This window comes from Hypanus sabinus, chromosome 22, assembly GCF_030144855.1.
Source record: "Hypanus sabinus isolate sHypSab1 chromosome 22, sHypSab1.hap1, whole genome shotgun sequence".
Lineage (NCBI taxonomy): Eukaryota > Metazoa > Chordata > Chondrichthyes > Myliobatiformes > Dasyatidae > Hypanus > Hypanus sabinus.
Window position 1 is genome coordinate 41364757 of NC_082727.1, and position 26697 is coordinate 41391453.

Sequence of the window (26697 nt, forward strand, 5' to 3'; positions counted from 1 at the left end):
CAAGCAATGCAACACCTCCTCCTCTGGCCCCTCCTACCCTATCACAACTGAAACAACTAAATCCAGGAATATTTAGTTGCCAATCACACCCTTCCTGCAACCATGTTTCACTAATAGCTACAACATCATAATTCCAGGTATCAATCCACACTTTAAGCTCATCCACCTTTCTTACAATACTCCTAGCATTAAAATAGATACATTTAAGATACTCTCCACCTCCTCCTCTCTTTTCATCTCTAAGAATGCATTCAAATTTATTATCCTTTTCTTTCTTCTCCCCTACATCTTCGGGCTGAGCGCATCCCTTCTCCATCATCTGCCTTTCCTCCCTCACACACTATTTACTTGCTCTACTGGTGAACTAACCTCCTCTCCCATAGATTCCTCAAATTGATTCCCGCCCCCCCCCCCCCCCCATCTTACTAGTTTAAAGTCTGCCCTGTAGCCCTAGCAAACCTCCCCGCTAGGATATTGGTCCCCCCAGGATTCAAGTGTAACCCGTCCTTCTTGAACAGGTCACGCCTGCCCCAGAAGAGGTCCCAATGATCCAGAAACTTGAATCCCTGCCCCCTGCTCCAATCCCACAGCCATGCATTCATCCTCCACCTAATTCCATTCCTACTCTCACTGTCGCGTGGCACAGGCAGTAATCCCGAGATTACTACCTTTGCGGTCCTTCTTCTTAACTGCATTCCTAACTCCCTATACTCTCGTTTCAGGACCTCTTCCCCTTTCCTACCTATGTCATTGGTACCTACATGTACAACGACCTCTGGCTCCTCACCCTCCCACTTCAGGATATCTTGGACGTGATCAGAAACGTTCCGAACCCTGGCACCAGGGAGGCAAATTACCATCCGGGACTCCCGATCACCTCCACAGAACCGCCTGTCTGAACCCCTGACTATCGAGTCCCCTATTACTATGGTCCTCTTTCTTCTATCACTACCCTTCTGAGCTACAGGGCCGTCCTCTGACTCTTTCTCCAACTCTTTAAAGTCCCTTCAGAATCTGGTATAATTGCATGGTCACTTCATATATTGTTTCTGAAAGCCAATGAATAAAGGTCCGATCTTCTCATTTGTTCCTCAACAATTCCATCCCTGGAATCAACCTAGTGAATCCTCTCTCAACTACCTCTGATGTAAGAACATCCCTCATTGAGTAAAGGAGGTCAGCTCCTGCAGCTGTAGCACAATTTCATTACTTACTCTATTCCTTCTTGCAATAAGTAGCAGCCTTTCAGATGGAGATGCTATTAACTTGAGATCATTATTAACCTACACAAGTTCCAAACCATAACCAGAAGCTTGGCTTCATTTTGATAGATCGCTCCACAAAGAAAATACATATACATTGCAAAGAAAAAAAACATAAGGACAGACAGACTAAACTACAAGAAGCACAAAAGAAGCCAAACCCACTGCATGATTCCTTGAGCTCAAACAACCTGAGGTTCTACCTACAGGCTGCTTCAGTACTGTTGGAGTTGGAGAGGGATTATAAATGAGATCTTCATCATTAAACAGCTCTTCAGTGTTCATTCCTAGAGCTGCTCCCATGTCAAGGCCCAATTTCTTTTGCAACAACTTTCTCTGGTGAGCTATTCTTTCTTTATGATCAATATCTCCTGGAACAAAGCACAAAGTGAATTAATTAAAAGCTGCATGGGTAAAATTCAAATCCCAGGTCTGATACACTATGACATCCTGGAGCCTCTTTTTGATTTTCAGTCTCAGTTATCAATGAGCATGTATTATTTTTCACTAATGTCTATACAGTGATTCTGATGTAAAATAGCTTTCAGGCAGTTTACAAGTACTAAGAAAACAAAATAAAGTCTGAAGAATAGAAAGTTCAGTTCAAGAGATTGCAGAAAGAGATGGTTCACCCACATGCAAAGCTGCAAGTTCAATGCTCTGCAGATAATTTATCAATTACACTTAATCTCAAACACTGTTTAATTTACTGATTACCCACATCATTCTAAATTCACAGTTTTCAGCTTGCAGACTACCAGCTATTTGACCATTATTGCCACATCAAACAATGGAAAACTCTCACATGCAATGATCTTTTTCCACTGTAGAAGTGTGCACACATAATTTAGTGCAGCAGCAATTAACTGAGGAGGCTATGACTACAAGTTGTAGGAAACTGTAATACCAAGAAAGCAGACTAAAAGAAAGTGGCAAACTTATATATAATCCTCCTATACCCATTTTGCCCCTAAACATAGTCTGATTTACAGATGGTACAAGCATGCACTTTTTGCCATTATTCCTTGTTCTACAATATTTGGACATTTTTATTTTAGATAGGAGAACAGTAATCTGATTAGGCAGTACCAAAAGGCAACTACCAATTCCAAGTTTCACACTTATAAGCAACAGCTCAGATAAGTAAATCTGCATCTAAAATAGGGAAAAGTAAAATGGATGACCAAGAAAGTCAGACAAGGACTGTGAAAGGACAGTCCATAGGCTGTAATGCATGTTGTATTGGGAAGCTTAACTGAAAGTCTGCTTTTAGTACATCAAGGAACATGGAGGAGTTCAGCATCTTTTGGATAAAATAATCAGCATGAAACAGTCTAATCTATAAAAAGTATTAATAATATTACTTTTAAGAAATAGTGCTGATTTATTGGATATCACTAAATATTTTGCAGAACATTCCTTATTCTTAAAATTTTTTTAGTTTAGTTCTTGAATTTTTTTATTTGCTGCTCAGGTGGCCCACTGACCTCAAGCCCTATTAATGCACATCACTGTAGGGAACCAGATGAGACTAAATTGAGAATTACTTCAATTTGTTTTGGTAGCCTCAGCTCAGTGGCTGTGGCGTACAACCATCAGGCTGTGCTCCTGGAATGGTTGCAGCACTGAACTGGTTCTGTGGCTGAGGAGTCACTTTTGGGAATTCTGTGGTTCTGTGTGTTTGTTTACTTTTAAAAAAAATTGTTCGTTGAGCTGCTACATCTGTCCCAAATCTATCCCCTCGCTACAAAGCACAATGGAGAGCAACCACTGCTGTGCGGTGATATTTCTATACTACTTGATGTGACTCCTAATAATACTCAAAACACACAGAACAGGGAGATACAAGAACTCCAGATACAAACCTACCCCCCAATTCTAATGGCTGGATGCCTGGACCCCAATACAGCCACACATCCAACCAACGCAGATCTTCACTCTGGCTGACCTCAGCTCAAATTCTGGACGAACAAATCAGCCAGATGTAAGACCATCAGGATTTTCAAATAACTGGATACTGCATTATCAGTGTTATTCTGTACTAGCATGGACAATGCATCTGCAATGAGGGTATTGATCGGAATAGGGAGCAAGCTTTTCTTTCCTTGGTGGTTAACTACAGGTGCAGACTAACTTGATTGGCTCTAATCAGTTGTTCTACCAAGCCTCTTAATAAAATCCACTTAAGGTATCCCACTCTCACACACACACCATGCTTCTACTATCCACTGTGCTTCTTCCAAGAGATATCCAACATGGAACAGTACTGATTATTCATTAGCAAGAAGCAACTGATAATTACTATCAGGTTTCCATGTCTGTATTTGACCAGACTTCATTTTATCTGCAATAATATTTAGAATTCCCAGTATCTTGTCTGGACTGAATGACACTATGCTATCTAATGCTATCATCTACAATTCCCTGACCGATCGCTAGTGCAGGATATGCAGAATAATGACAGAACAGTCTCTAGTATTTGCTGAAAAAAAAGTGGATTATGCCAGTATGGCAATGCAAAGCAGTACTGATACTTGTCTCTTGACATCTCCAAAGCCAAAAGGGTGACTTTGGAGTGCAATTTGGGAAGGACAGACTTTTAACACGTCTGAATCAATTCAAGGCTGTTTCATGTTGGGTGGAATGCACAGCTTATATTTATTACATCTTATCATAGCAGTTTGGTACAAAAAGGAAGCATGCAGGGTATCAATCCAACTGGTCAGAAAATACTGAATATAATAATTCCAACAGGTATCCTGCCCTAAGCATGGATAAGAGAATTGCATTCTGGATTAGATGAGAAGTATAAAGATATCAAGAGTGCATTAGAAATGGTGCAGTCAAAATAAAAATAGAAAATATATGGCAATCACTAACTGTGAATTAAGAATGTAGAATGGACTGTCATCAGTTTGAAATTCCATATATGCTGATTTACCTATTGAATGGTTTTAATTTAGCATCTTAGCATTATCAGCATTTTGCTTTAGGATGGTTGCAGTTATTGAAGGCCACGGTCAATCTCAGTTCATCTTAAGACAGCATCATAATCACATGCAGCTTAATGACCACCCCTCTAGAAGTGGGTATGTTTGCTATTCACTGCAATACTTGAATAGATTCATAGATCCCAGTGCAGAACACCATATATTCACATGCAACAATATACAGATAATAATCAGATGCTGATAAATGGCAGGTAACACACAAGTTGAGGGTGATGGCCAACAAATAAGAATTTAGCTATTTGTGTTAGCAAATCTTCTGTCAGTCTTACTTTGGTAAGCACCTTATTAGCCAGAAACTTACTCAACCAGCTATAAATCTGACAACAACAACAGATCAGAAGCTGACTGATTCCTCAAAAACTTTCTACAATTCTTGAGTCACAGAAATGTGTACAAATACTTTCCACTTGCATAAATAATGATACTACAACACTTATCCAGCCTAATTAACTCTCCATTTTCCCCAGGTTTTAGACAAGAAATTAGCTTTATTTGTCACAAGTACATCAAAACATATAGTGAAATGTGTCACTTGCAGCAACATCAACACAGTCCAACGATTAAGGGCAGCCTGCAAATGTTGCCATGCTTCTTGTGCCAATATAATGTAAACACAACTCATCATCCATAACCTGTGCTTCTTTGGAATGTGGGAAGAAACCAAAGCATCCAGAGGAAACCAGGGTCGTCTTGGGGAGAACGTGCAAACCCCTTACAGACAGCAGCAGGAGTTGAATCCCAATCACTGGTACTGTAAAGCGTTATGCTAATCAGTAAGATTATGTGCTGCCCTACACTACCCTGTCATATCATGTCACTTTAAGCATTCACATTCTCAATCACTCACTTATGTAGTTAGCCAAAACCATGACATTCCCCAATAAAAGGAACTGCTGGTGCTCCTATATAGTTAACTCCAAGCTGCACATCATTAAGACCTGAAAATAGACTGCAGTTCCTATATAGTCATCTGTTCAACATCATGGATTTCTTCGCTAATAGCATGAGCATCATGTGGATTTCATGTGGTTAATGATTAATCATTACACTTTCTCAATGGATGAACAACAGATGTTAACAATGTCCATGTTTCATGGACAAATAATAAAAATTGAAGATTAAATGATCAAAAACAGCATGTTCCAAGGATAGAGTAAAAACAACAGTGGTTGCAATTGATGTAAATTTCAAATCAACAAGTACATTATTCATATAAAACTTATCTTCTAATTAAGTAAACTGAATTAGTAACATACCTGTTTTTTCATGTTGGATTTCAAATTCTGCGCCAGCAGAGCCAAGCAGGGATGCTCCATGTTTCAAAAGTCGTGATATATCAAATCTATCAAAACTCAAACGATCCAAAGACGTTTCATCTGTTGGAATTTCTGAAACTGGCTCTAAAATTTAAATTCCACAACAATTGGTCATCATTGCACAAAACATTTCTGCATTTGCAGATTTTGACTTCTGACACATCTGGCAATTCTGCATTTGAGAGGTTACTTTCTGATAATTAATTCTAGACTGAGCATAATTAGATGCAAATACAATAAACAAATAAACCCTACATTAGCTATGTGAACAATCAAGTTTGAATTTCACAAAAGGAGTTTTTTGTAAAGCAAATATTACATCTGATTTATTCTTTTTTTTAGCTATGCATACTCTGTGGTAATCATGTGCAAGTAAGATAGTCAATTTTTACATAAGATGGATGAGATACCAAATCAACCAAACTATTTTGTAGAGAATGATGACAAGCCTCTTTCGTAGCTAGTACACCTCATATGCTTTGTGTCAAGAAAAGAGTCCCTCGTTGCGAGGTATCAAGCTTCTGGCCTCCACTGCTTATGGGGCTGATTAAATTGAAAGTCACATTACTGGATCTTCTAGAACATTGACTGCAAAGCTTTAGCTCATCTGCAGATTTAAGCTGTGTCTGCTGCATGTTGCTTTTATTGTTTAACATTGTTACATCATTGTCATAGTGGTATCTAATACATCTGACCTTGTTTCCAATTTGCTCTTCTGCACGTTATGTACTAATGTTATTCTCCTCAAAGTTAAAAGTAAAAAAGTACATGTATGTCACCATATACTACCCAGAGATCAATTTTCTTTTAGGACATTCACAGTAAATACAAACACAACAATATCAATGAAAAACTGCACATCCCAAAGAAGGGCAAGCAACCAATGTGCAAAAAACAAATTATGCAAGTACAAAAAAAGAAAATAAAACAAAATCATCTTAATAAATAAGTATACTGAGAACACAAGTTCTAGAGTCCTTGAAAGTGAGTCCATAGATTGTGGAATCAGTTAAGTGTTGGAGTGAGTGAATGAGCATTATAGTTGAGTGGTAATATCTGATCCTGAACTGCATGATGCGGGAACTATTCTCCTGCATCTCCTTGGCATCAGTGAGAAAAGAGTATGGCCTAGATGGTAGGGATCTTTGATAATGGATGCTGCTTCACTGTGACAGCACTCCTTGCTCAATAGTGGTGAGGGCTTTACCTGTGATGAACTGGGCTGTATCCACCATTTTTTGTACATTCTCTGCTCAAGGTATTGGAGTATAAAAATATGATGGAGTATAAAAGTTGTATTATTTGCTGTGTAACCAAAACTATGTAGTCAGCTTGCTATGCATGTATCCAAAATGAAATCCAAGGAATGTAGAAGACAATGGTGTGTTAAAGGTAGCTAAAGAGATGTAGATTAGAACATTGGTCAGTTCTGAGTTTGCTATTTGCTATGCATGTACCCAATTTAGCAGGAGAATGAAATATTAAGAATGTTAATGAAAGGTAGCTAAGAGATGTAGACTCGAACATGATTAAGTCACGAAGTATTAAGAATGTAAACTTACTATTTGCTAGAGAATGAAATCTTAGGAATGTAAAAGACAATGGTGTGTTAATGAGAGGTAGCTAAGAGATGTAGACTAGAACATGATTAAGTCAATGGTTAGTACGTGATTAGTATGTGTGGTACGTGTGAAACTGGACCAGGAGATTGCTATAAAAAATGTTATGTCCATAGATCGGTGGACAATCAGCGACTAGCTCAATGACTGTCTCAGCTTTGATTTGCAAATTAAAGTTTAACCCTTCTTGAAGAATCTTCTGCATCTCCTGGTCATTTGTGAGGCACAAAAAACCACGACAAAATTGGCGACCGCGGCAGGACTGGAAAGAGACCCGCAGAAAGGATACAGCAGATTGGGGACACTTCCCATTCCTCCGGGACCCACACAAGGCTAACAGAATTAAGGGTGCACCCAAACAAAAGGTAAGCGCTTTTTGCGACAATTTGGACTAAGAATTCTGTTGGCTTTGGGGAGGTCTTGGGAGTCTCAGAAGTGTGGAACCACTGCCGAAGGGTCTGTCCGGTCCAAAGAATCTGGCAGAATTGGGGGTTAACAGAGGATGTTCAGAGGATTGATCAAGAACACTGCAGTGAGGGTAAGTACAAATAAGTTAAGAAAAAGTCCACATGGTGTTGGTAAATCCTTGTGGGTATCGCTTCGTATGAAACGAAGGGCTGAACGGGCAGGGAAAGGAAAATAGAGAAAATCCTCGTGGATACTGCCTTAAGAGATAAGGGTCTGAACAGACAAGGTGCAAAGAGCAAGTTCTGTGGGTACCGCTCTGAATAGAGGTCTGCACGGGCAGAACAGGATAGGAAACAAGGACAGTCCAATATATAGTTTAAAGCGCTGGTAAATAGACAATAGACTAGGCATAGAATTAGAGTAAATAATATTATCCAGTAAACGAACTGTGAATCTCTGAAATACCTTAAAATGAGAGAATAACATGACAGGTAAAGGAACGGCAGTAGAGATTCTGAGCAAAAAATTCCCGATAAATAAAAATGAGATCGTAAAAACTTCAGAAAAATGGGAAAAAAGAACCAATAACCTGGTCACAAAGTGGCCAAGAGAAGGAACGTCTGATGTAAGTTTGTGCGAAGAAATGGAGGGACCAATTAAAAATTACAAACCAAAAGATAAATCTAAGAGGGCAAAAAAAAACCAACGAGAAATGGAAGTGCTAAAACTCTTCAGAACGGAGGGAGAAAGGCCGAGGAGGACAGGTAAAATATTAATTACAAGCGAGGAAGACACTCAGGTGCTGGAAAAACAGCCTGTTAGAGACAGAGGAGGGTACGGTGAGAAGCTGGCTTCGGCTCCGTACCTGGATGCGAAAGAAACAGAAAAACCCCCTTCCTACAATGAGGAAGAAACCCCTAAGCAATGCCCCCTGCTGACGGGGACAGTAAACATGCAGGGAGAAGTACAAGTTTGGGATAATGAGGAAGAAAAAAAACAATACGTGAAGGAAAAAGCGGCGATATGGAAGGAGATACAGGCAGAAAAGATAAAGGTGGAACAGGCACAGAGAGAAATGGAAGAAGGGATTGAACGGATGAAATACTTAAGAGAGGAAAAGGAATATGAGGAGTATCGGTTATACCATAGAAATAAACAGACTAGAAAAGAAGGTGACTCATTGGAGGAGCCAGAGTTAAGTGGAGAGACAGAGAATGTGAGAATTTGTGGGGAAGAGGTAGGAGGCAGAAGCCTAGAAGAGCAGAAGGAGGCAGTAGGGGAGCGACTTGCGGAGATAGAGAGAGAGAGCCAGATAAGTTACTGAGAGGGGATTGCCAGAAGAGATGCGAAAAATACTCCAGGGGCCAACCAAGTATTGAATCAAGACAGAAAGGAAGGACTCCACAAGGAGACCGAGGGAAGAAGAGAACCCCGGAGGCATTTGTGTGGGAGGCAGTAAAGACATACCCTGAGACAGATTGGGAGTCAGGTGAGGAGGAGAGCCAGGGCAGATGGGAAGAAGGAGGAAGAATGATGCCGTTGTTAGTAAAAGGATCAGGACAAGTGCAGTATATCCCTTGGGGATCCCAGGACCTAGAAGGGCTGAAAAACACTCTGCCCAATCTACATGAAGGAGCAGGGAAATGGATTAGAGCATTTGAAGAAGAAATGGTGGGACGATTATTGGCTATGGGAGATTTGAAGGCACTATTGATAAGGTTGATGGGAACCTCCAAATTTAACAAACTAATGGAAATGGCTGGCATAGTAAACTCGAATGACCCAAGAACTGATGGAGACGGGTTTGACAGAGTGAGGCAGAGGGTATGGCAGGCCCTCAGAAAGCTTTATCCACCCAAAGTGGACCCCAAAGCCTTAAAGGGGGATCCACTGGGAGACACTGAAAACCCAGCAGCCTATGTAGAAAACCAGTTGAAAAGGTGGAGACTGGAGACTGAACAAGAGGTGGAGAATAGCTTATTTATGACCTCACTGTTCCAACATAGCATTTTGGATGCAATGCCTCCACAAGAATTTAGAGACCACGTAGTCCAAGCGGTTGAGAAATACCGGAAAGACAAACAAAGGTTGGCTGAGCAGCAGGAAGAGGTGCAAAGAAAGTTAATACAAATGCAGCTCGAAGAGCTCAAAAAGAAGGAAAAAGAGAAAAACAAAAAGATGCTGCCAGCAACCACCGGTCCGAGTACAGCCATTGAACTGGACAAAGCACTGCTATATGGAGGAACCGATCATACTGTAAGACAAGGGCTGGAAAACCCCATGCCAATAATCGTCTTTGGGGGAGCATTCCCACAAATGCCCTATCAGGAACAGACTAAATTCAAACAGCCCAGACAGGGCTGGAAGTCCCAAGGAGGGGGACAGAGGGGACCAGTGAGGAAACAGGGGGAAAGAGAGGTAGGGAGATTGTGCTGGGGATGTAATTAGCCAGGTCACATGAGAAGAGATTGTCCGTTTACACTATGGCCTGTCACACACCAGCAGGAACCGATAAGAAGGGAACTAAAGTTTAGCTGAGGACCAGCCCCCACAGGCCCAAGCGGACCTGTGAACCCCTATGCGAGGTATTAGGGGTGCCCCAAGAACTTGAGTGGGAAGGGACATTACCCAATGATAACAAGGGAGGCAGACGAGGAACCCATTGTTCAGGTTACGTTAGAAGGGCAACTGACACCAATGATGATAGATACTGGAGCCACGTACACTTGTGTACAGCCACAGTATGCCCTTCACCTTCCCATGTCAGGAAAGTTTATTAAGACGGTAGGGTTCTCGGGGAAAACACAGTTGACACAGTGCACGGCTCCAGTGCGGTTGAGAATGGGAAATAAAGGAATTGTTTTGCCGGTGCTAGTATTTAAAGGAACTCCGATTAATTTGTTAGGCAGAGATGCCTTATTGAAACTGGAATTAAAATCAGAATGCACCAGAAATGGGCTGAGTGTGGAAAGAGCAGAGGCTCAATTGATAGTGCAAGAAGACAAGAAGGCTAATGTCTTTTGGACAGGAGACATCGCAGATCAGATTCAGGGAACCTGGGAAAAATGGAAAAAGGGCGTGCAGGCTGTATTACCCAGGGCTGTAATGCCCAAATCTGAGCTACATTGTACAGTGATTTTTGACGAGACTCAGAACAGGGAATTAGAGGAGAGATGGCACCTGGAGGTATGTACCCAACAGCACCTGGAAGGGGAGGCTGTGATAATTGGAAAGCAAGGGGCAGCTTTACAAGTTAAGTGGAACACCTTTTTAGAAAAATGGTACAGGATACCAGAGGCTGCGCCCCATGTAACATTGTTGGTAAACAAGGGATATCAGTCTAAAGACTTAGGACCCTTAGTTAAGAGTGTTGAAACCATAACAGTGTGGAGGAAAATTACGCCAGAGGTGTGGATATCAGAAGACAACAATTGTATTAAAATAATGGTAAGTGTAGATATGGTAGGGACAGTGAGAGAGGTTGAAATAACTCCCCAACCACTCCTGCCCTTGCTGGGAAAGGAAAGAGGCCAGCAGAACGATAAAAGGTTAGATATCTGAGTTGCCGTCTATTCTGTGGTCATAGCATGACACGGACGTAGGGAAAATAAAAAACAGCTAGTCCAGTGGAAATAAGGCTAAGAAGGGGAGCAATTCCACCCAGGAGACCACAATACCCTCTAAGACAAGAAGCAGAAGAGGGAATAGCATCAACAGTGCAGGGGTTGCTTGAAATAGGGGTGCTTAAAAGAACAAACAGTCCATGCAATACCCCGTTGCTGCCGGTCTTAAAAGCAGATAAATCTAAGTGGAGATTGGTGCATGATTTGCGAGCGGTAAATGATGTGGTAGAGGTCTGGCCAGCGGTAGTCCCCAACCCACACACACTTTTCACTAATGTTCCACCAGAAGCAAGTTACTTTTCAGTGATTGATTTGTGTTCGGCTTTCTTCAGCATTCCTCTAGCCGATCAGTGTCAGTATCTGTTTGCATTTACTTACAGAGGTGCTCAGTATACCTATACCAGAATGTCACAAGGATTTAAACATTCACCACACGTTTTTAATCAGGTGTTGAAGGCAGACCTAGAGGCTACAGCATTGGAAAGTACATTGTTACAATATGTGGATGACCTGATTTGCTCCCACAGTAAGGAACAGTGTGAGCAGGCCACTGTGTCTCTGTTAGAGAAGCTGGCGCACGGAGGACATAAAGTATCCAAAAAGAAACTGCAATTTTGCACGCAGCAAGTGGAGTACTTAGGCAGGGTAATATCCAAGGGAGTGAAGGCGATAGCACCAGATGAGATTGAGGCAATAACTAAGGCCCCAAAACCCCAGATTGTAGGGCAGATGATGGCGTTTTTGGGAGTGGCAGGGTACAGCTCAGATTGGATAGGAGAATATGCTGAGATTGTGGCACCTTTGAGAAAGATAATGAAAAAAGCAGGACATACAAATTTGAAGAACGGCTTACAGTGGAATGGAGAGGCGGAGATAGTTTTCAATACTATTAAGCAGGAATTGCAGTCAGCACCAGCATTAGCTTTGCCTGACCACGAGAAGGTTTTTCATTTGTATGTATCCAACCAACAGGAGGGTTATGTCACAGCGGTTCTAACACAAAAGACAGGCACAGGAAAAGCAAAGCAGCCGATAGCATACTACAGTACGACACTAGATGAGGTGGCTCAGGGATATCCATCCTGTTATCAGGGATTGGCGGCGCTGTACTATGCATATGAAAAGGCATCATCTGTAACCCTGGGCTATCCTGTGACTCTGTACACACACCACAAAGTAGCAGAATTGCTGGAAAGAGGGAAATTTGTGTTGACGCCAGCCAGGATAGCAGCATATCAGATGCTATTGACATTTCCAGATATAACTATACAGAGATGCACTACCAGTAATATAGCCGATTTTGTCCCTTTGGGCTATGAAGGAGAACCACATGATTGTGTAGGGAAGACGATGGCATTTGCCAAATTGAGAGCAGATTTACGGTCAGAACCACTAGAGGATGCAGATAAAAAGGTTCTGTTCGTAGATGGCTCTTGTTATAGGGACTATGATGGAAATCATGCAGGGTTCTCAGTAGTACAGCAGGATCAGTTGAGCTATAAGATTATTAGGATGGAGTCCTGTCCCCAACCGTGTTCCGCCCAACTAGCGGAAATCAAAGCCCTGACAGCTGCGTGTGAAATGATGGAAGGTGAGAAAGTAGATATCTATACTGATTCGGCATATGCTCATGGAGTATGCCATTTGTTCGGGGCAGTGTGGAAGCAGAGAGGTTTACAAAAAAAAAGTAATGGAGATCCCATATAACATTGTCAGCAAATTCTAGACTTAATCAAAGTCATAACGAAACCTAAAGCATTGGCTATAGTAAAATGCCAGGCACATAAAAAGGGAAATGATATAATAACAAAGGGAAATCAAGCTGCGGACGAGGCAGCCAGAAAAGCGTCTGGGTGTACATCAGCTGTCATTGCCCCCCAGGTAAGCCTAACTCCAGAACCGGAGGTAAAGGACCTGATTGAAATACAAGGTAAGGCAACTTTGGCAGAACAGACAATGTGGAGAAAAAGGGGGGCCAAGCAGAACCCGGAAGGCTTGTGGAGCACGGAAGACGGCTTGTTGGTAGCGCCCACCCCTCTACTGACGATTCTGATTTCAGAAGCGCATGAGATGGACCATTGTGCAAGGGGGGAGGTGATAAAGAAAATAAAGAAGGATGGTTTTTGGTCACCTTATTTACAGGCTTCAGTGGACTTTGTCTTGTCACAGTGCGAGGTATGCGCACAGAATAATGTTCGGAAGGGAATTACAACCCCAATAGGTCACATTCCTGTACCTGAAGGACCATTTAAACATCTGGTGATCGATTACGTAGACATGATAAAGACAGTGAGAGGGAAAAGATACATGCTGGTAGTAATTGATCGATTTAGCAGATGGGTGGGATCTTCAAGAGATCAAGGGGCAAAGACAGTGGTAAAATTTCTGACAAATGAAGTGATCCCAAGGTTTGGAATACCTACAGAAGTTAGCTCAAACAATGGTTCAGCTTTTATCCAGAAAGTGGTCAAACTGGTACTACAGGCGCTGAGGATAAAGCAAAGATTTGGATGTGTACACCAACCTCAGTCGCAGGGCATGGTAGAGAGAATTAAGCCAAACGAAACAAAATTTGTGCAGACACTAAACTTAATTGGGTCGATGCTTTACCGTTAGCATTGATGAGTTACCGCATGCAAACTAATCGAATGACATGCCTGACACCACATGAGATGCTCACTGGGAAGCTATCATACCTGTGATAGGAGAAAGCAAAAATGTTGAATGGATAAACTATATATACTACAATCAACAGAGATTCATCAACTACATGAATGATGCACTGGAGGCCTTGGGGCAACAGCTGGATGCAACTAGCAGGGTGGCGTGGCGAAACAGACAGGTACTAGATTGGCTTTTGGCAGAAAAAGGGTGTGTGTGTGTGTAATGTTTGGAGAACAATGCTGCACTTTCATACCGAACAATACTAGCCCAGAAGGGTCTTTCACCAGAGCAATGAATAAATTAAAGTATCTGCGAATGGAGGTCAAACAGAATGCAGGGTTCGGACATCAGTTTTTTGATTGGTTAGAAAGTAGACTCGGAGGATGGGGAGCATGGCTGACTAAAATAGCAATAACTGTCAGTATTGTATTGTTGAGCTGTGCGCTTGTGCTGTGCTGTTTTCTTCCTTGTCTCAAGTCTCTTGTAGTGCGTGCTGCAACCAAACAATTTCCGATGCTTGTGGCAATTACTGAAGCAAGCTTAGTGGAGGAAGAAACACAGAAAATGTATCATTACAGCCTACAACACCTGCAGGATGAACAAGAGCAAAACGATAGTGTGGGAGTAGATTGTAAGGGCTTATGAGTCTTTTTCCCTGTCTCAGGTACAAAGGGACAGGTTTTTGACTCAGCGGCCCAGGGTAACAGGGAGAGGATACTTCGAGGTCTTGGCGCAGAAAATTATAGTTTAACCCGAGATTTGGGAATAAGTGCTTGAGTTTATTGGGGCTTTTGTGCGCGGACTCTTAGTCTTCTTTCTCTGTGTAAAACCCTCTGGGTCTCAAAGGGGGGATATATTGGAGTATAAAAATATTATGGAGTATAAAAGCTGTATTATTTGCTGTGTAACCAAAACTATGTAGTCAGCTTGCTATGCATGTATCCAAAATGAAATCCTAGGAATGTAGAAGACAATGGTGTGTTAAAGGAAGCTAAAGAGATGTAGATTAGAACATTGGTCAGTTCTGAGTTTGCTATTTGCTATGCATGTACCCAATTTAGCAGGAGAATGAAATATTAAGAATGTTAATGAAAGGTAGCTAAGAGATGTAGATTCGAACATGATTAAGTTACAAAGTATTAAGAATGTAAACTTGCTATTTGCTAGAGAATGAAATCTTAGGAATGTAAAAGACAATGGTGTGTTAATGAGAGGTAGCTAAGAGATGTAGACTAGAACATGATTAAGTCAATGGGACGTACGTGTGGTATGTGTGAAACTGGACCAGGACATTGCTATAAAAAATGTTATGTCCATAGATCGGTGGGCAATCAGCGACTAGCTCAATGACTGTCTCAGCTTTGATTTGCAAATTAAAGTTTAACCCTTCTTGAAGAATCTTCTGCGTCTCCTGGTCATTTGTGAGGCACGAAAAACCACGACAAAGGGCATGGATGTTTCCATACCAGACTATGATGCAACCAGTCAGTATACTCTCCACCATGCATCTATAGAAGTTAGTCAAAGTTTGGGATGGCATGCTGAATTTTCACAAAATTCTAAGAAAGGTGTTGCTGTGGCTTCTTTCTAATGGTTTTCATTTCAGAGGATCTAACCCCAGGATAGAATCTCTGAAATGAAAACACCAAGGAGTTTAAAGCTCCGCTTCTGATCCCCTGATGAGAACTGGCTCATGGACCTTTGGTTTCCTCCACCTGTAGTCAATAATTTTGGCGTGTGGCCTTGTGAATAAGGCATCAGTCTACTGATCTGAAGGTCACTGGTTCGAGCCTCAGCTAAGGCAGCATGTTGTGTCCTTAAGCAAGGCACTTAACAACATATTGCTCTGCAACAACACCGGTGCCAAGCTGCTTGGGTCCTAGTGCTCTTCCCTTGGACAACATCGGTGGCATGGAGAGGGGAAGGCTTGCAGCTTGGGCAACTGCCAGTCTCCCATACAACCCTGCCCAGGCCTGCGCCCTGGAAACCTTCCAAGGCACAAATCCATGGTCTCACTAGACTAACGGATGTCTATTAAAAGTCAATAATCAGCCCTTTGGTTTTGCTGATGTTGAGAGGTTGTCGTTGTGGCACCATTCAGCTGGATTTTCAATCACCCTCCTGCATGCTGATTTGTCACCACCTTAGATTCGGACATCAACAGTAGTGTCATTGGTATACCTAAATATGGCACTGGAGCTCACAATCATAAATATAAAGAGGAGGGTTGACAGCCATGACTTGACTATAACAGTAGAGTGAAGTTAGGCCAGGCCTTATGGTTAGTTTCTCATTGAATGCATTTCTGCCACCTACATCACTTCACAGATGCCAATTTTGATCTGCAGATATTCTGAGTCTATCCCATTTAGCCTAACGATAACGTCTGTCCAACAGCATGATGGATGATGGTGCCATTCACATGAAAACTTGACTAATTTCCAACAAGGAGTTTGGCAGACTGCTGAAGAGCCTAAGAAGGTTTCATTCCTTGCCACAGGGCTGATTTGATAGCCACATTGTTAAGGAATCACTTAGCTTAGTCAGTGGTCAATATTATCAGGCAACCTTGGTGACGTAAAATGAAGTCTCTTTTAACATGGCATATTCTGTGCTCTTGCTACTTTTAGTCTTTATTCTGGTGTTACTTAACACAGAGGAGCACTGAGTCATTAACTGATGGATGACACTTGTTAGTACTCCTTACCCATGTTTGATCTGATGCTTTGGACTCTGTAGGTTTCTAGAATTAATACTGAGGACAGCTAGAGATGCTCTCATACCTATATATCAGTATACTGTCTTCTCCAGTGGATATGACCTACTGCTGGGACAGGATGTAACTGGTCATTATAGAGGAGGAATCCAGTAGGTCGTCTGTAAGTTATGATTTTTGTGAGTAAGTCCATTTAAAGCTATTGCTTGACCAATCTATGGGATCTCTCTCACAAAATTGAGATTGGAATCCGACTGTGTGGAGAACTGGTCTGGAGCAACTCTGCCATCCTTAAATTTGTTGCATCGGTTCATAGAAGATGGCTTGCCCAATTTGTTGGAACATAAAGGCATTAAAAATGAAAAAGACTGATGAGGAATTGTAGTGCAAAGAAATATCCAGGCTTTAAAAAAATTCAATAAGAACATGGCATGGAATAAGTTATAACGATCTTATGTTAACAAACTAGAATAATCTCAAAAGTGAATATACAAGAATCAAGAAAGAAAGCACAGTGCCACAAAAACTGAATATGATCGCTTTCCATGCTGTTACTAGATCTGTACATCTATCACAAAGTAATTAGATGTAATGAAGAAATTTATAATTTGAAAGCCTATATGGCAATCACCCATTTAACACAAGCAGCATTAAACAGAATGTTTCAGAAAGTCTTCATGGACAGACTCATTTCAGTAGATTACTTATAATTGCATCAGTTTTGTATTGCATTTGTCTCAATTCAGTATTATTAACCTGGTTAGAAATGGTTATTGGAATTGTATACAAAGCCAATACCTTGTTTTAGCTTTGGAGTAGGGTTCCATTCATTTACATTCTTCACAATAGCTTCTACTGCTTGGCCAGCTGCAATGCGAGTGTCCCAATTAGGACTGCGTAAATATGTTAAAACCTAGTTTTTGTTAAGAAGGGAAAAAAAGTCCCGTTTATACGTATTTACAAAATAAAGCTGACATGAAGGCTAGTTTGATTTCATTACCATGATTAACAATGCAGTAAAAAGAAACAAAGCATATCTGCATTTATACGCCATTGAGAATCCCCCCCCCCCCCATTTTTCTTAGCCACAAAGCCATTGTCATCCCACTGACATACAACATAAAAAACATTCCCAACACTGACCCTGCAGAACACCACTACTCACTGGCAGCCAATCAGAAAAGGCTCCCTTTATTCCCACTCTTTGCCTTCTTGCCAATCAGCCAATGTTCTATCCATGCTAGTGTCTTTCCTTAATATCACAGGTTGTTAGCTTGTTAAGCAGCCTCATGTGTGGCCCCTTGTCAAAGCTTTCTGAAAATCCAAGTACACTACATCCACTAATTCTCCTTTGTCTGTCTTGCTTGTTATTTCTTCAAGGAATTTCGGATTTGTCAGGCAAGGTTTTCCCTCAAAAACATGCTGACTTTGGTCTATTTTATCATATGCTTCCTTACCCTAAAACTTCGTCCTTAACAATCGACTCCAACATCTTTCAAACCACTGAGCTCAAGCTAACTGACCTATATTTCCTTTCTTCTGCCTCCCTCCCTTCAAGGGTAGAGAGATATTTGCAATTTTGCAGTCCTCCAGGATCATTACTAATGCCCCCACAATCTCCTCAGTTACCTCTTTCAGAACCCTGAGGTGCAAGTTCATCTGGTCCAGGTGACTTATCTACCTTCAGTGTTTTCAACTCCCCAAGCACCTTCTCCCTAGTAAAAGCAACTGCACTTACTTCTGCACCATGACACTCTTAAACTTCTAAAATACTGTTAGTGTCTTCCACAGTGAGGACTGATGCAAAATACTTATTCAGTTAATCCACCCTATGATATTATTGGGTAGCTTCTTTCAGTTAATCCTGACGAAGGGTCTCAGCCCAAAATGTCGACTGTACTTCTTCCTATAGATGCTGCTTGGCCTGCTGCTGCATTCCACCAGCATTTTGTGTGTGTTGCTAATATTAATCTTTTCTCTCCTTACAGCTTTTTTTTTAAGTTGCCTTCTGCTGGTTGTTAAAAACTTTCCGTTCCTCCAACTTTCCACTAAATTTTGCTCTTTTATCTGCTTTCTCTTTTATTTTTATGTTGGCTTCCCTTGTCAGCCATGGTTGCGTCATCTATATACTACTCTTTCTTTGGGACATATCTATCCTGCACCTTCTGAATTGCTCACAGAATCTCCAGCCACTACTGCCCCGCCGTCATTCCTGCTACTGTCCCTTTTCAATCAACTTCAGCCAGTCCATCTTTCATGCCTCTGTAGTTCTCATTACTCCACTTTAATACTGATACACTTGACTGTGGCTTCTCCCTATCAAATTGCAAGGTGAATTCAATCACATTATGATCAGTGTCTCCCAAGGGTTCCTTTACCTTCAGCTCCCTAATCATATCTGGTTCTTAGCACAACACCAATCCAGAATAGTTGACCCCTAGTAGGCTCAACAACAAGCTGCATTTAAAATCCATCTTGTAGACATTCTATGAATTCAATCTGAAGGTCAAAGAATTTCAAAAAAAGAGAAAAAAAATAACAGACGAAATTTGCCTTACTTACAATTGACAGTCTGTGGTTTAAGAATCTATTTGCTAGACCCTCAGAGGTTTCCAAAATGGACTACTTATCTTCAGCACTTGGTTACAGATTGATAAAGGACTTCCACCAAACTTAGAAATATACACTATTCAGAAGTTAAAGCCAAAAAAGACTAACCAAGTTTTTGTTTTCAAGAAATTGAACACAATAGTTATGAATATATGATAGAGTAAATTTGAGAGGCCATCTAAATTTCTTCTGGATTTCTAATTAAAAATCAATTTTCCTTTAAAATAAATTTTAATTCACTGCAGTTATGTTTATATATTTTAATCCTTCTTCAAACCTCATCAAATGAACTCTCCAAAACAATCCTTTGTGAATGAAGCAAAATCTTTATTGTAATTTGCAGCAATGATGGGAAGGTCCTTTCATATCTTCCCTATTACAATTGCACACAATAAAATATGAAACAGTCGAACAGACGGTATCATATGCACAAACATTTGCTATCAAAAGAGAAATTAAACAAAGACCCTGCCTGGTTTCTCAAGTAAATGTAATAATCCCTTTAGAAAATTTTGAAGGGAGATAATTTGACTTTCTAATTCTTCATATAATCACAGTCAGAGACTCTGGTTATTTATGGTACCTTTTTATTTCATAGCACTTCAATAAATACTTAATGAGCTGCAAAATACTTAGCATCTGTCAGATAATTAAGGTTAAATTCAAATACTTCTTTCTCCACATCTATTTTCCCCCTTTTCCTCCCTACAAGCTACAGTTGCTTTTCTGAAGCCTCTCATCTTCCTCTTTCTTTTTTGTTTTTGCAACCATTTTGTTTGTTTTTTATTATCTCCCAAAGCTGTGTGGGAAGGTTTGTGTGCTTAGCTTTAGGAAGTGCATTCCAGGCCTTTGGAGGTTTGATCAAATCTATGTCCCTATTAATTTGCTGATAACACTGATATTTTATAGATTTCAGCATCATGATTTATCTGCAGAAACAAAGCAATACATCAAAAATATCTTTATCAAAACAACCCTCTTAACTATGAGATTTAAACAGGAGGGACACTCAAAAAAGAGACTAAAGTCCAAAATAATTCACAAGAAATTAAATCATTCCAAATCATATTGACGAAGCAGCAGATTTAACTCATTGTGCTTATGCTGCTTCTTTATACAAAAGTTCTATCAGTTCCATTGTCTACTCATATTTCACAACCAATTTTTTTCCAGGTACACAGCAATTTCATTTAGAAGCATGACTGATTCCCTTCCCATCACTCATAAAGCAAGAAACTTTCTGTTGGGGATTTGGAATGTGTGTGAATCAGTCAAGCATTTGTTTAAGCAAACTTGACAAAGAATACACCACTTTGCCTGAACTAGGAAATTAGAATACAGTGATTAGATTCCAGTTAATCAGGGCAACTGCTTATTTGGGCCAACTTTTGAAAGAACAAAAACTATTTGAGAAGATAGCTGGAATTCCCTTTCTTTATTTGGGATACTATGGTGCTTAATTTGGACAGGAGACTGTTTCTTAACAGTTTCTAACTACCGTTAGTCACGTGTACTTGAGTGGCCGTCAACACTCCACCATGCTCAATTGGTGTCACTTTTGTGTTTCTGTTCAAAGAAACCTGTGATTTTTGATAATTGGTGAGAAATAACCAGCAAGTCAATTTAGAACTGTTTTACTAATGCAGCTTCAAGCACTTAGGCTTAGAGAGGCCAGAAACTGCCGGGAGTGAAAACGAAAACTTCAACAATTTAGGAACTACAAAGAATATCAACAATAACCTTGAAAGTTACAATGAACATGAAAATTTGAAGGATGCAATCAGCGAAAGCATTGTATGAAAGCAGTCTGTTATCTATACTGGGTGTCTGTGTTGATTTTGTTTATATACAGTCGACCAAAAGAACACTACAGCACAGATTGAATGAATTCCTCCATTGACAACTATTAGGAACTAATATAGTTTTATAGTTCTGTTGTAGTATTAGTAGCATTCCAATTTGTTCTGTATTTGATTTAAATACATAATTTGTTACTCAGTTAAAGAGTAGTTTGTTTTAAATATATACATTTTTGACAATTTCCATGAAACTAGCTAATTGAGACAGCCGCTTCATTGGGCCAAAATGTACTGGTCCTGATGTGTTCCAATGAACTGGAATCCATTGTAGTTCCTTTACTTTGATTTTTAAATGTTTTGACAATGAATTAAGAAAATGTCAAGGAAGAGAAGCAACAAAGGAAAAATCAATGTTTGTTTGTAAAACTGAAGTCTCTGTCCCAGCAAGATCAACTGCAAAATGAACACATTACATGCAAAGTGCTTAAGGGTAAACAGGGCCATTTGCAACAGCTTTCTAATATCTACATTTATTTGCAACAGTAGACTCTATAAAATGCTATCTGATGCATGAATTCCACAAAATCCTGGTAAAACCTGCAACTGATATACAACATCATTTTCTCAAATAAAAAAAGAAACAACTCAAAACCTTTTTCCTCTCGTCTGATATTAAAACATGACCTATGGTCTCATTCAGATAAATGAATACTCTTTTTATATGGTATTAGGGCATCTACTTTCACTGCAAGATACTGAATGCAACTGGCAGCAAATCAAGTTTGAAGTATGTGATTTGGAGAGCCTTCGACAGGTGGACGTAACGAGGGCGCTTCCTTTTGCAGGAGAGTCAGAACAAGAGGTTAAGATTTAAAAGACATTGCCTATTTAAGATAAAGAAAGCAATTTTATTTTCTCTTAAGCACTCTAAGTCATTAGAACTTTCTTTTTGAAGGGTGGCTGAAGCAGAGTCTTTGAATATCTTTAGATGTATTGACAGTATGCAAGGACATGAAAGGTTACAAAGGTAGGCTGGATTACAGAATTTAGATTAGTTTGTTGAGCCATTTTATTAAATGGGGGAAGAAATTTAAGAGGTTGAGTGCCCCACATCTGCTATCAATAAGTAGAAATTAACTATGTTCAATAATGTTACAAAATACCCAACTGCAGTCTAAGGCACATCTAACACTCTTCCTAGATTCACTGCCATGGAGTCAGAGACTTACAGTACAGAAACAGGCCTTTCAGTATATCATAAGCATCAAGGGACCCAACAACATCCATGGACCAAACAATTCTCTGTCTCCCACTACAAACTCCATAACAACCATTCCTTTCAGATTTCCCAAAATCATTTGCCCAGAATCTGTAGACAATGAAGTGACTGCAATTCCCACTGTCATTGTAAAAATGTTCTCCACGAAGGATAATCAATGTCATCAGTTCAACAGGATTCCTGGCACCCAACAATATAGTAATTGAATGCAGAAGCCAATCACACAAAAAAATCCTCAGAATGGAAGCATCTCCTCATTAAAATTTTCAAAAGCTTGAAGCATACAGGATTGAAGAAAGAAATAACAAAAAAATTAACACTTTTTTTCTTAAAGCAGTAAGGTTGGATTATGGTATTTAAAGTTTAATAATGATTAGAAATTCATGTAGAACTCAAGCATGCAAAATAAGTACACAAATTTCAGAGGGACCAGAGAAAAACTCATCTATTCACATCAGCTCAAATGATTTCAGATTGACTTCAGGCACACAAACTGGATCACTGATTTACTTCTGTATAAAGTGAGACATATGCAAATATCACAGGTTGCTGAGTACTGAAACTCAAAATCACCACAAAATTGGGGTAATAGAAAAATCTGTGACTTTTACCTTTACATATAATTATCAATGAAATTCAAATGTTATTAATTTATTGTTATTTTTAAAGAAGTATGCTTCTTACTCTCTGCAGGTCAACCAAATACTGTACATTTTAAAAAGTTGCAACTCCTAAATCAGATGTGTACACACATTTTAGTCAATTAGTTTTATTCTATCTACTTACTCTGGATAACAGGTTATGCAGTTCATGAGGATGGAGTTTAACAACTTCACCCAATTGTTGAGCTGCTGCTTTTCTAGTTACTGGCGTAGTGCCAGTATCAAGTAAAATAAAGAGACGATCAAGCCTATAGAAAAGAAAAAATAATGGCTTTTAGTACTTCGATGCAATATTATTGTACATGAAAATTATTTACTGCAAAACATTTGAACTTTTGCTAATGCTGAATATTTAAATAGTAATAGCATTGTACAAATTCTAGTGTAAGTTTCAAAAGACCAGTTTTATTGGAGTTGATTTAGTTATTTTCCTCGTCTTTACGACAAATAGGCCTTCTAGACCCAAACATCTGGAGTCTAGTCACTTAGCATAAATTTCTATAAAAGAAATGGCAAAGAACACAATTAGGCACTTATATTAATTGCAGCTATTTATGAGGGTGTTAGTTATACCTTTCAACTTAAACTTGTAATTAGATATTGCTGAAGCAATTACCTTGTGTGGTTCACCTGGCAGCAATGGGGACTTTAAGCCCTTAGGTCAAAATGTTGACTTTTCAATTGAACACATTTCAAGAACAATTTTTTCCCCCCAACATGATACACATTAGCTAGTCCATTTAATAATTTAATAAATACATTTTGTTAGTTGAGTTTATATACAAGCACCAACTCCCACAGATGTGCTAAACTGTAGGCAGCATCGTGACTTTATAGACAAGCAACTCTATTTACCAGGTACAGTGGAATCTGGTTAATTTAGGACACATCAGGACCAGTACATTTTGGCCTAATTACACCACTGTCCCAATTAGTTGAAGTTTCACAGAAATAGTTAAAAAAGGTATAGATTAATAAAAATACTACCCGAGTAACAAAATATGTAACAGAGTACAGGCCCAGAGCCATGAAATGCTCCTCATACATTAACCCTTTCGTTCTCCCAATCATTCTCATGAACTTCCTTGAGACCTTTTCCAATACGAGTACATCTTTTGCTGACAGCCAACAATGGCACACTTCAGGGATGTGTGCTTAGCCCACTACTCTACTCTCTCTACACCTGTGACTGTATTGCTAGGCATAGATCAAATGCAATCTATAAATTTGCTGATGATACAACCATTGTTGGAAGAATATCAGATGGAGACGAGAGGACACGCAGGAGCAAGATATACCAGTTAGTTAGTGGTGTTGCATTAACAACCTTACACTCAATGTCAGTAAGACCAAATAACTGATTGTGGACTTCAGAAAGGGTAGGACAAGGGAACACAAACCACTGCTCAGAGAGATCAAAAGAGGAGTAAGCAACTTCAAGTTCCTGGGTGTTAATATCTCTGAGAACCTAACTTATCGATGCAGCTATAAAGGCAAGACAGAGGCCAAATTTCATTAGGAGTTTGAGGAGATTTATGTTTTGTCACCTGACACACTCAAAAACCTCTATAGATGCAATGTGGAGAGCGTTCTGACTGGCTGCATTACCATCTGGTATGGGGGGAGGGTGCGTGGGCTGCCACACAGGATCAAAGTAAGCTGCAGAGTTGTAAAATTAGCCAGCTCCATTATGGATACTAGCCTCTGTAGTATTCAAGACATCTTCAAAAAGCTGTGCCTCAGAAAGGCAGCCTTCATCACTAAGGACCCCCACCACCCAGGACACATCCCTGCCTCTCATTGTTACAATCAGAAAGAAGGTACAGAAGCCAGAGGACCACACTCAGGAATTCAGTTTCTTCCCCTCTGCCATCTGATTTCTAAATGGACATTGAACCCATAAACACTACCTTATTACTTTTTAATTTCTGTTTTTGCACTACCTATTGAACTATATACACACACACTCACTCACTCATTCTCTTCGGCTGTCCATCGATTTTCAATGACAACTGGGGCCTGGGCAAGGTTGTATGGAAGACCTGCAGTTGTCCATTCTGTAAGTCTCTCTTCTTCACGCCAGCGATGTTGTCCAAGGGAAGGGCATTAGGACCCATACAACTTGGCACCAGTGTTGTCACAGAGCAATGTGTGGTTAAGTGTGCACGTACACACACACACACACACACACAGAGTAATTAAGCTTTTTTTCTATAATCATCATGTGATGTACCGCTGCCACAAAGTTAACAAATTTCATGAAATAAGCTGGTGATATTAGACCCGATTCCAATCCTGAAAAGGGCCCAAAACCACTCACAATACTCCAAGAGCTGTCTGACCAATGCCTTACAAGCTTCAGGATCACATCCTTGCTCTTATATTCTAATTCTCTCAAAATGAATGCTAACAATGCATTGGTTTTCCTTACCACTGACTCAACCTGCAAGTCACCGGCAGCCAACCAGAATAGCCAACCCCTCCTTAATTCTGACTCTCCGCCTCCTGTCAGCCAATTTTCTATCCATGCTAGTATCTTTCCTGTAATACCATGAGCTCTTACCTTGATAAGAAGCCTCAGGTATGGCACCTTGTCAAAGGCCTTCTGATAATACAAGTAAACAACATCCAACAGCCAGGACGAAGGAGATGTCTTCCTTTTTTAAACAGGGGCTTCCCTTCTTCTACCATCAACTCTGCTCTCAAACGCATCGCTCCCATTCCCCGGACATCAGCCCTCACCCCATCCGCCCACCACCCCACTCAGGTGTCCTCACATACCACCCCACCAGCCTCCGGATCCAATGTATAACTCTCTGTAACTTCCGCCACCTCCAATGGGATCCCACTACCAAGCACATCTTTCCCTCTCCCCCCCTTCTGCTTTCTGCAGGGTTCACTCCCTACATGACTCCCTTGTCCATTCATCCCCCCCATTCCTTCCCACCGATCTCCCTCCTGGCACTTATCCTTGCAAGTGGATCAAGTGCTACACCTGCCCTTACACTTCCTCCCTCACCACCATTCAGGGCCCCCAGACAATCCTTCCAGGTGAGGCGACACTTCACCTGTGAGTCGGCTGGTGTGGTATACTGCGTCTGGTGCTCCCGGTGTGACCTTTTATATATTGGTAAGACCCGACGCAGACTGGGAGACCGTTTCGCTGAACACCTATGCTATCCGCCAGAGAAAACAGGATCTCCCAATGGCCACACATTTTAATTCCATGTCCCATTCCCGTTCTGATATGTCTATCCATGGCCTCCTCTACTGTCAAGATGAAGCCACACTCAGGCTGGGGGAACAACACCTTATATACTGGCTGGGTAGCCTCCAACCTGATGGCATGAACATTGACTTATCTAACTTCCATTAATGCCCTTCCCCTTCTTACCTCACCCCTGATATATTTAGCTTTTTCCCCCTCTCTCTGCCCATCACTCTGCCTGTTCTCCATCTCCCTCTGGTGCTCCCCTCTCCCTTTCTTTCTCCTGAGGTCTCTCGCCCCATGATCCTTTCCCTTCTCTAGCTCAGTATCCCTTTTGCCAATCACCTGTCTGGCTCTCAGCCAACTCTTATGCCAACTGGTTCTAATTTTTGGGTCTAGATTAACCAAAGACTGTCTCAGTCAAGGCAACAATTGTTCAATATCAACTTGAATAAAGTTATGAAAGAGTCAAAAGTGCCATCTATTGTAAAGTGTTTTACTATTAGGAATCTCCTTTATT

General features: G+C 40.5%; 1 protein-coding gene across 2 annotated transcripts in view; it reads right to left on the bottom strand.

Annotated features, from left to right (window-relative positions):
* Nucleotides 1-26697, bottom strand: part of btaf1 (BTAF1 RNA polymerase II, B-TFIID transcription factor-associated) — a 100790-nt gene that overhangs the window by 68898 nt on the left and 5195 nt on the right. The window contains exons 2-5 of one of the 2 annotated variants that reach the window (XM_059947607.1): nucleotides 23094-23217; nucleotides 17418-17532; nucleotides 5530-5673; nucleotides 1470-1633 (exon numbers count right to left, since the gene is read on the bottom strand). In XM_059947607.1, coding sequence (XP_059803590.1) covers nucleotides 1470-1633; nucleotides 5530-5673; nucleotides 17418-17532; nucleotides 23094-23217 — 547 coding nt within the window. Of the gene's footprint in view, nucleotides 1-1427; nucleotides 1634-5529; nucleotides 5674-17417; nucleotides 17533-23093; nucleotides 23218-26697 lie in introns of both variants that reach the window. The other variant, XM_059947606.1, reaches the window with a different exon arrangement.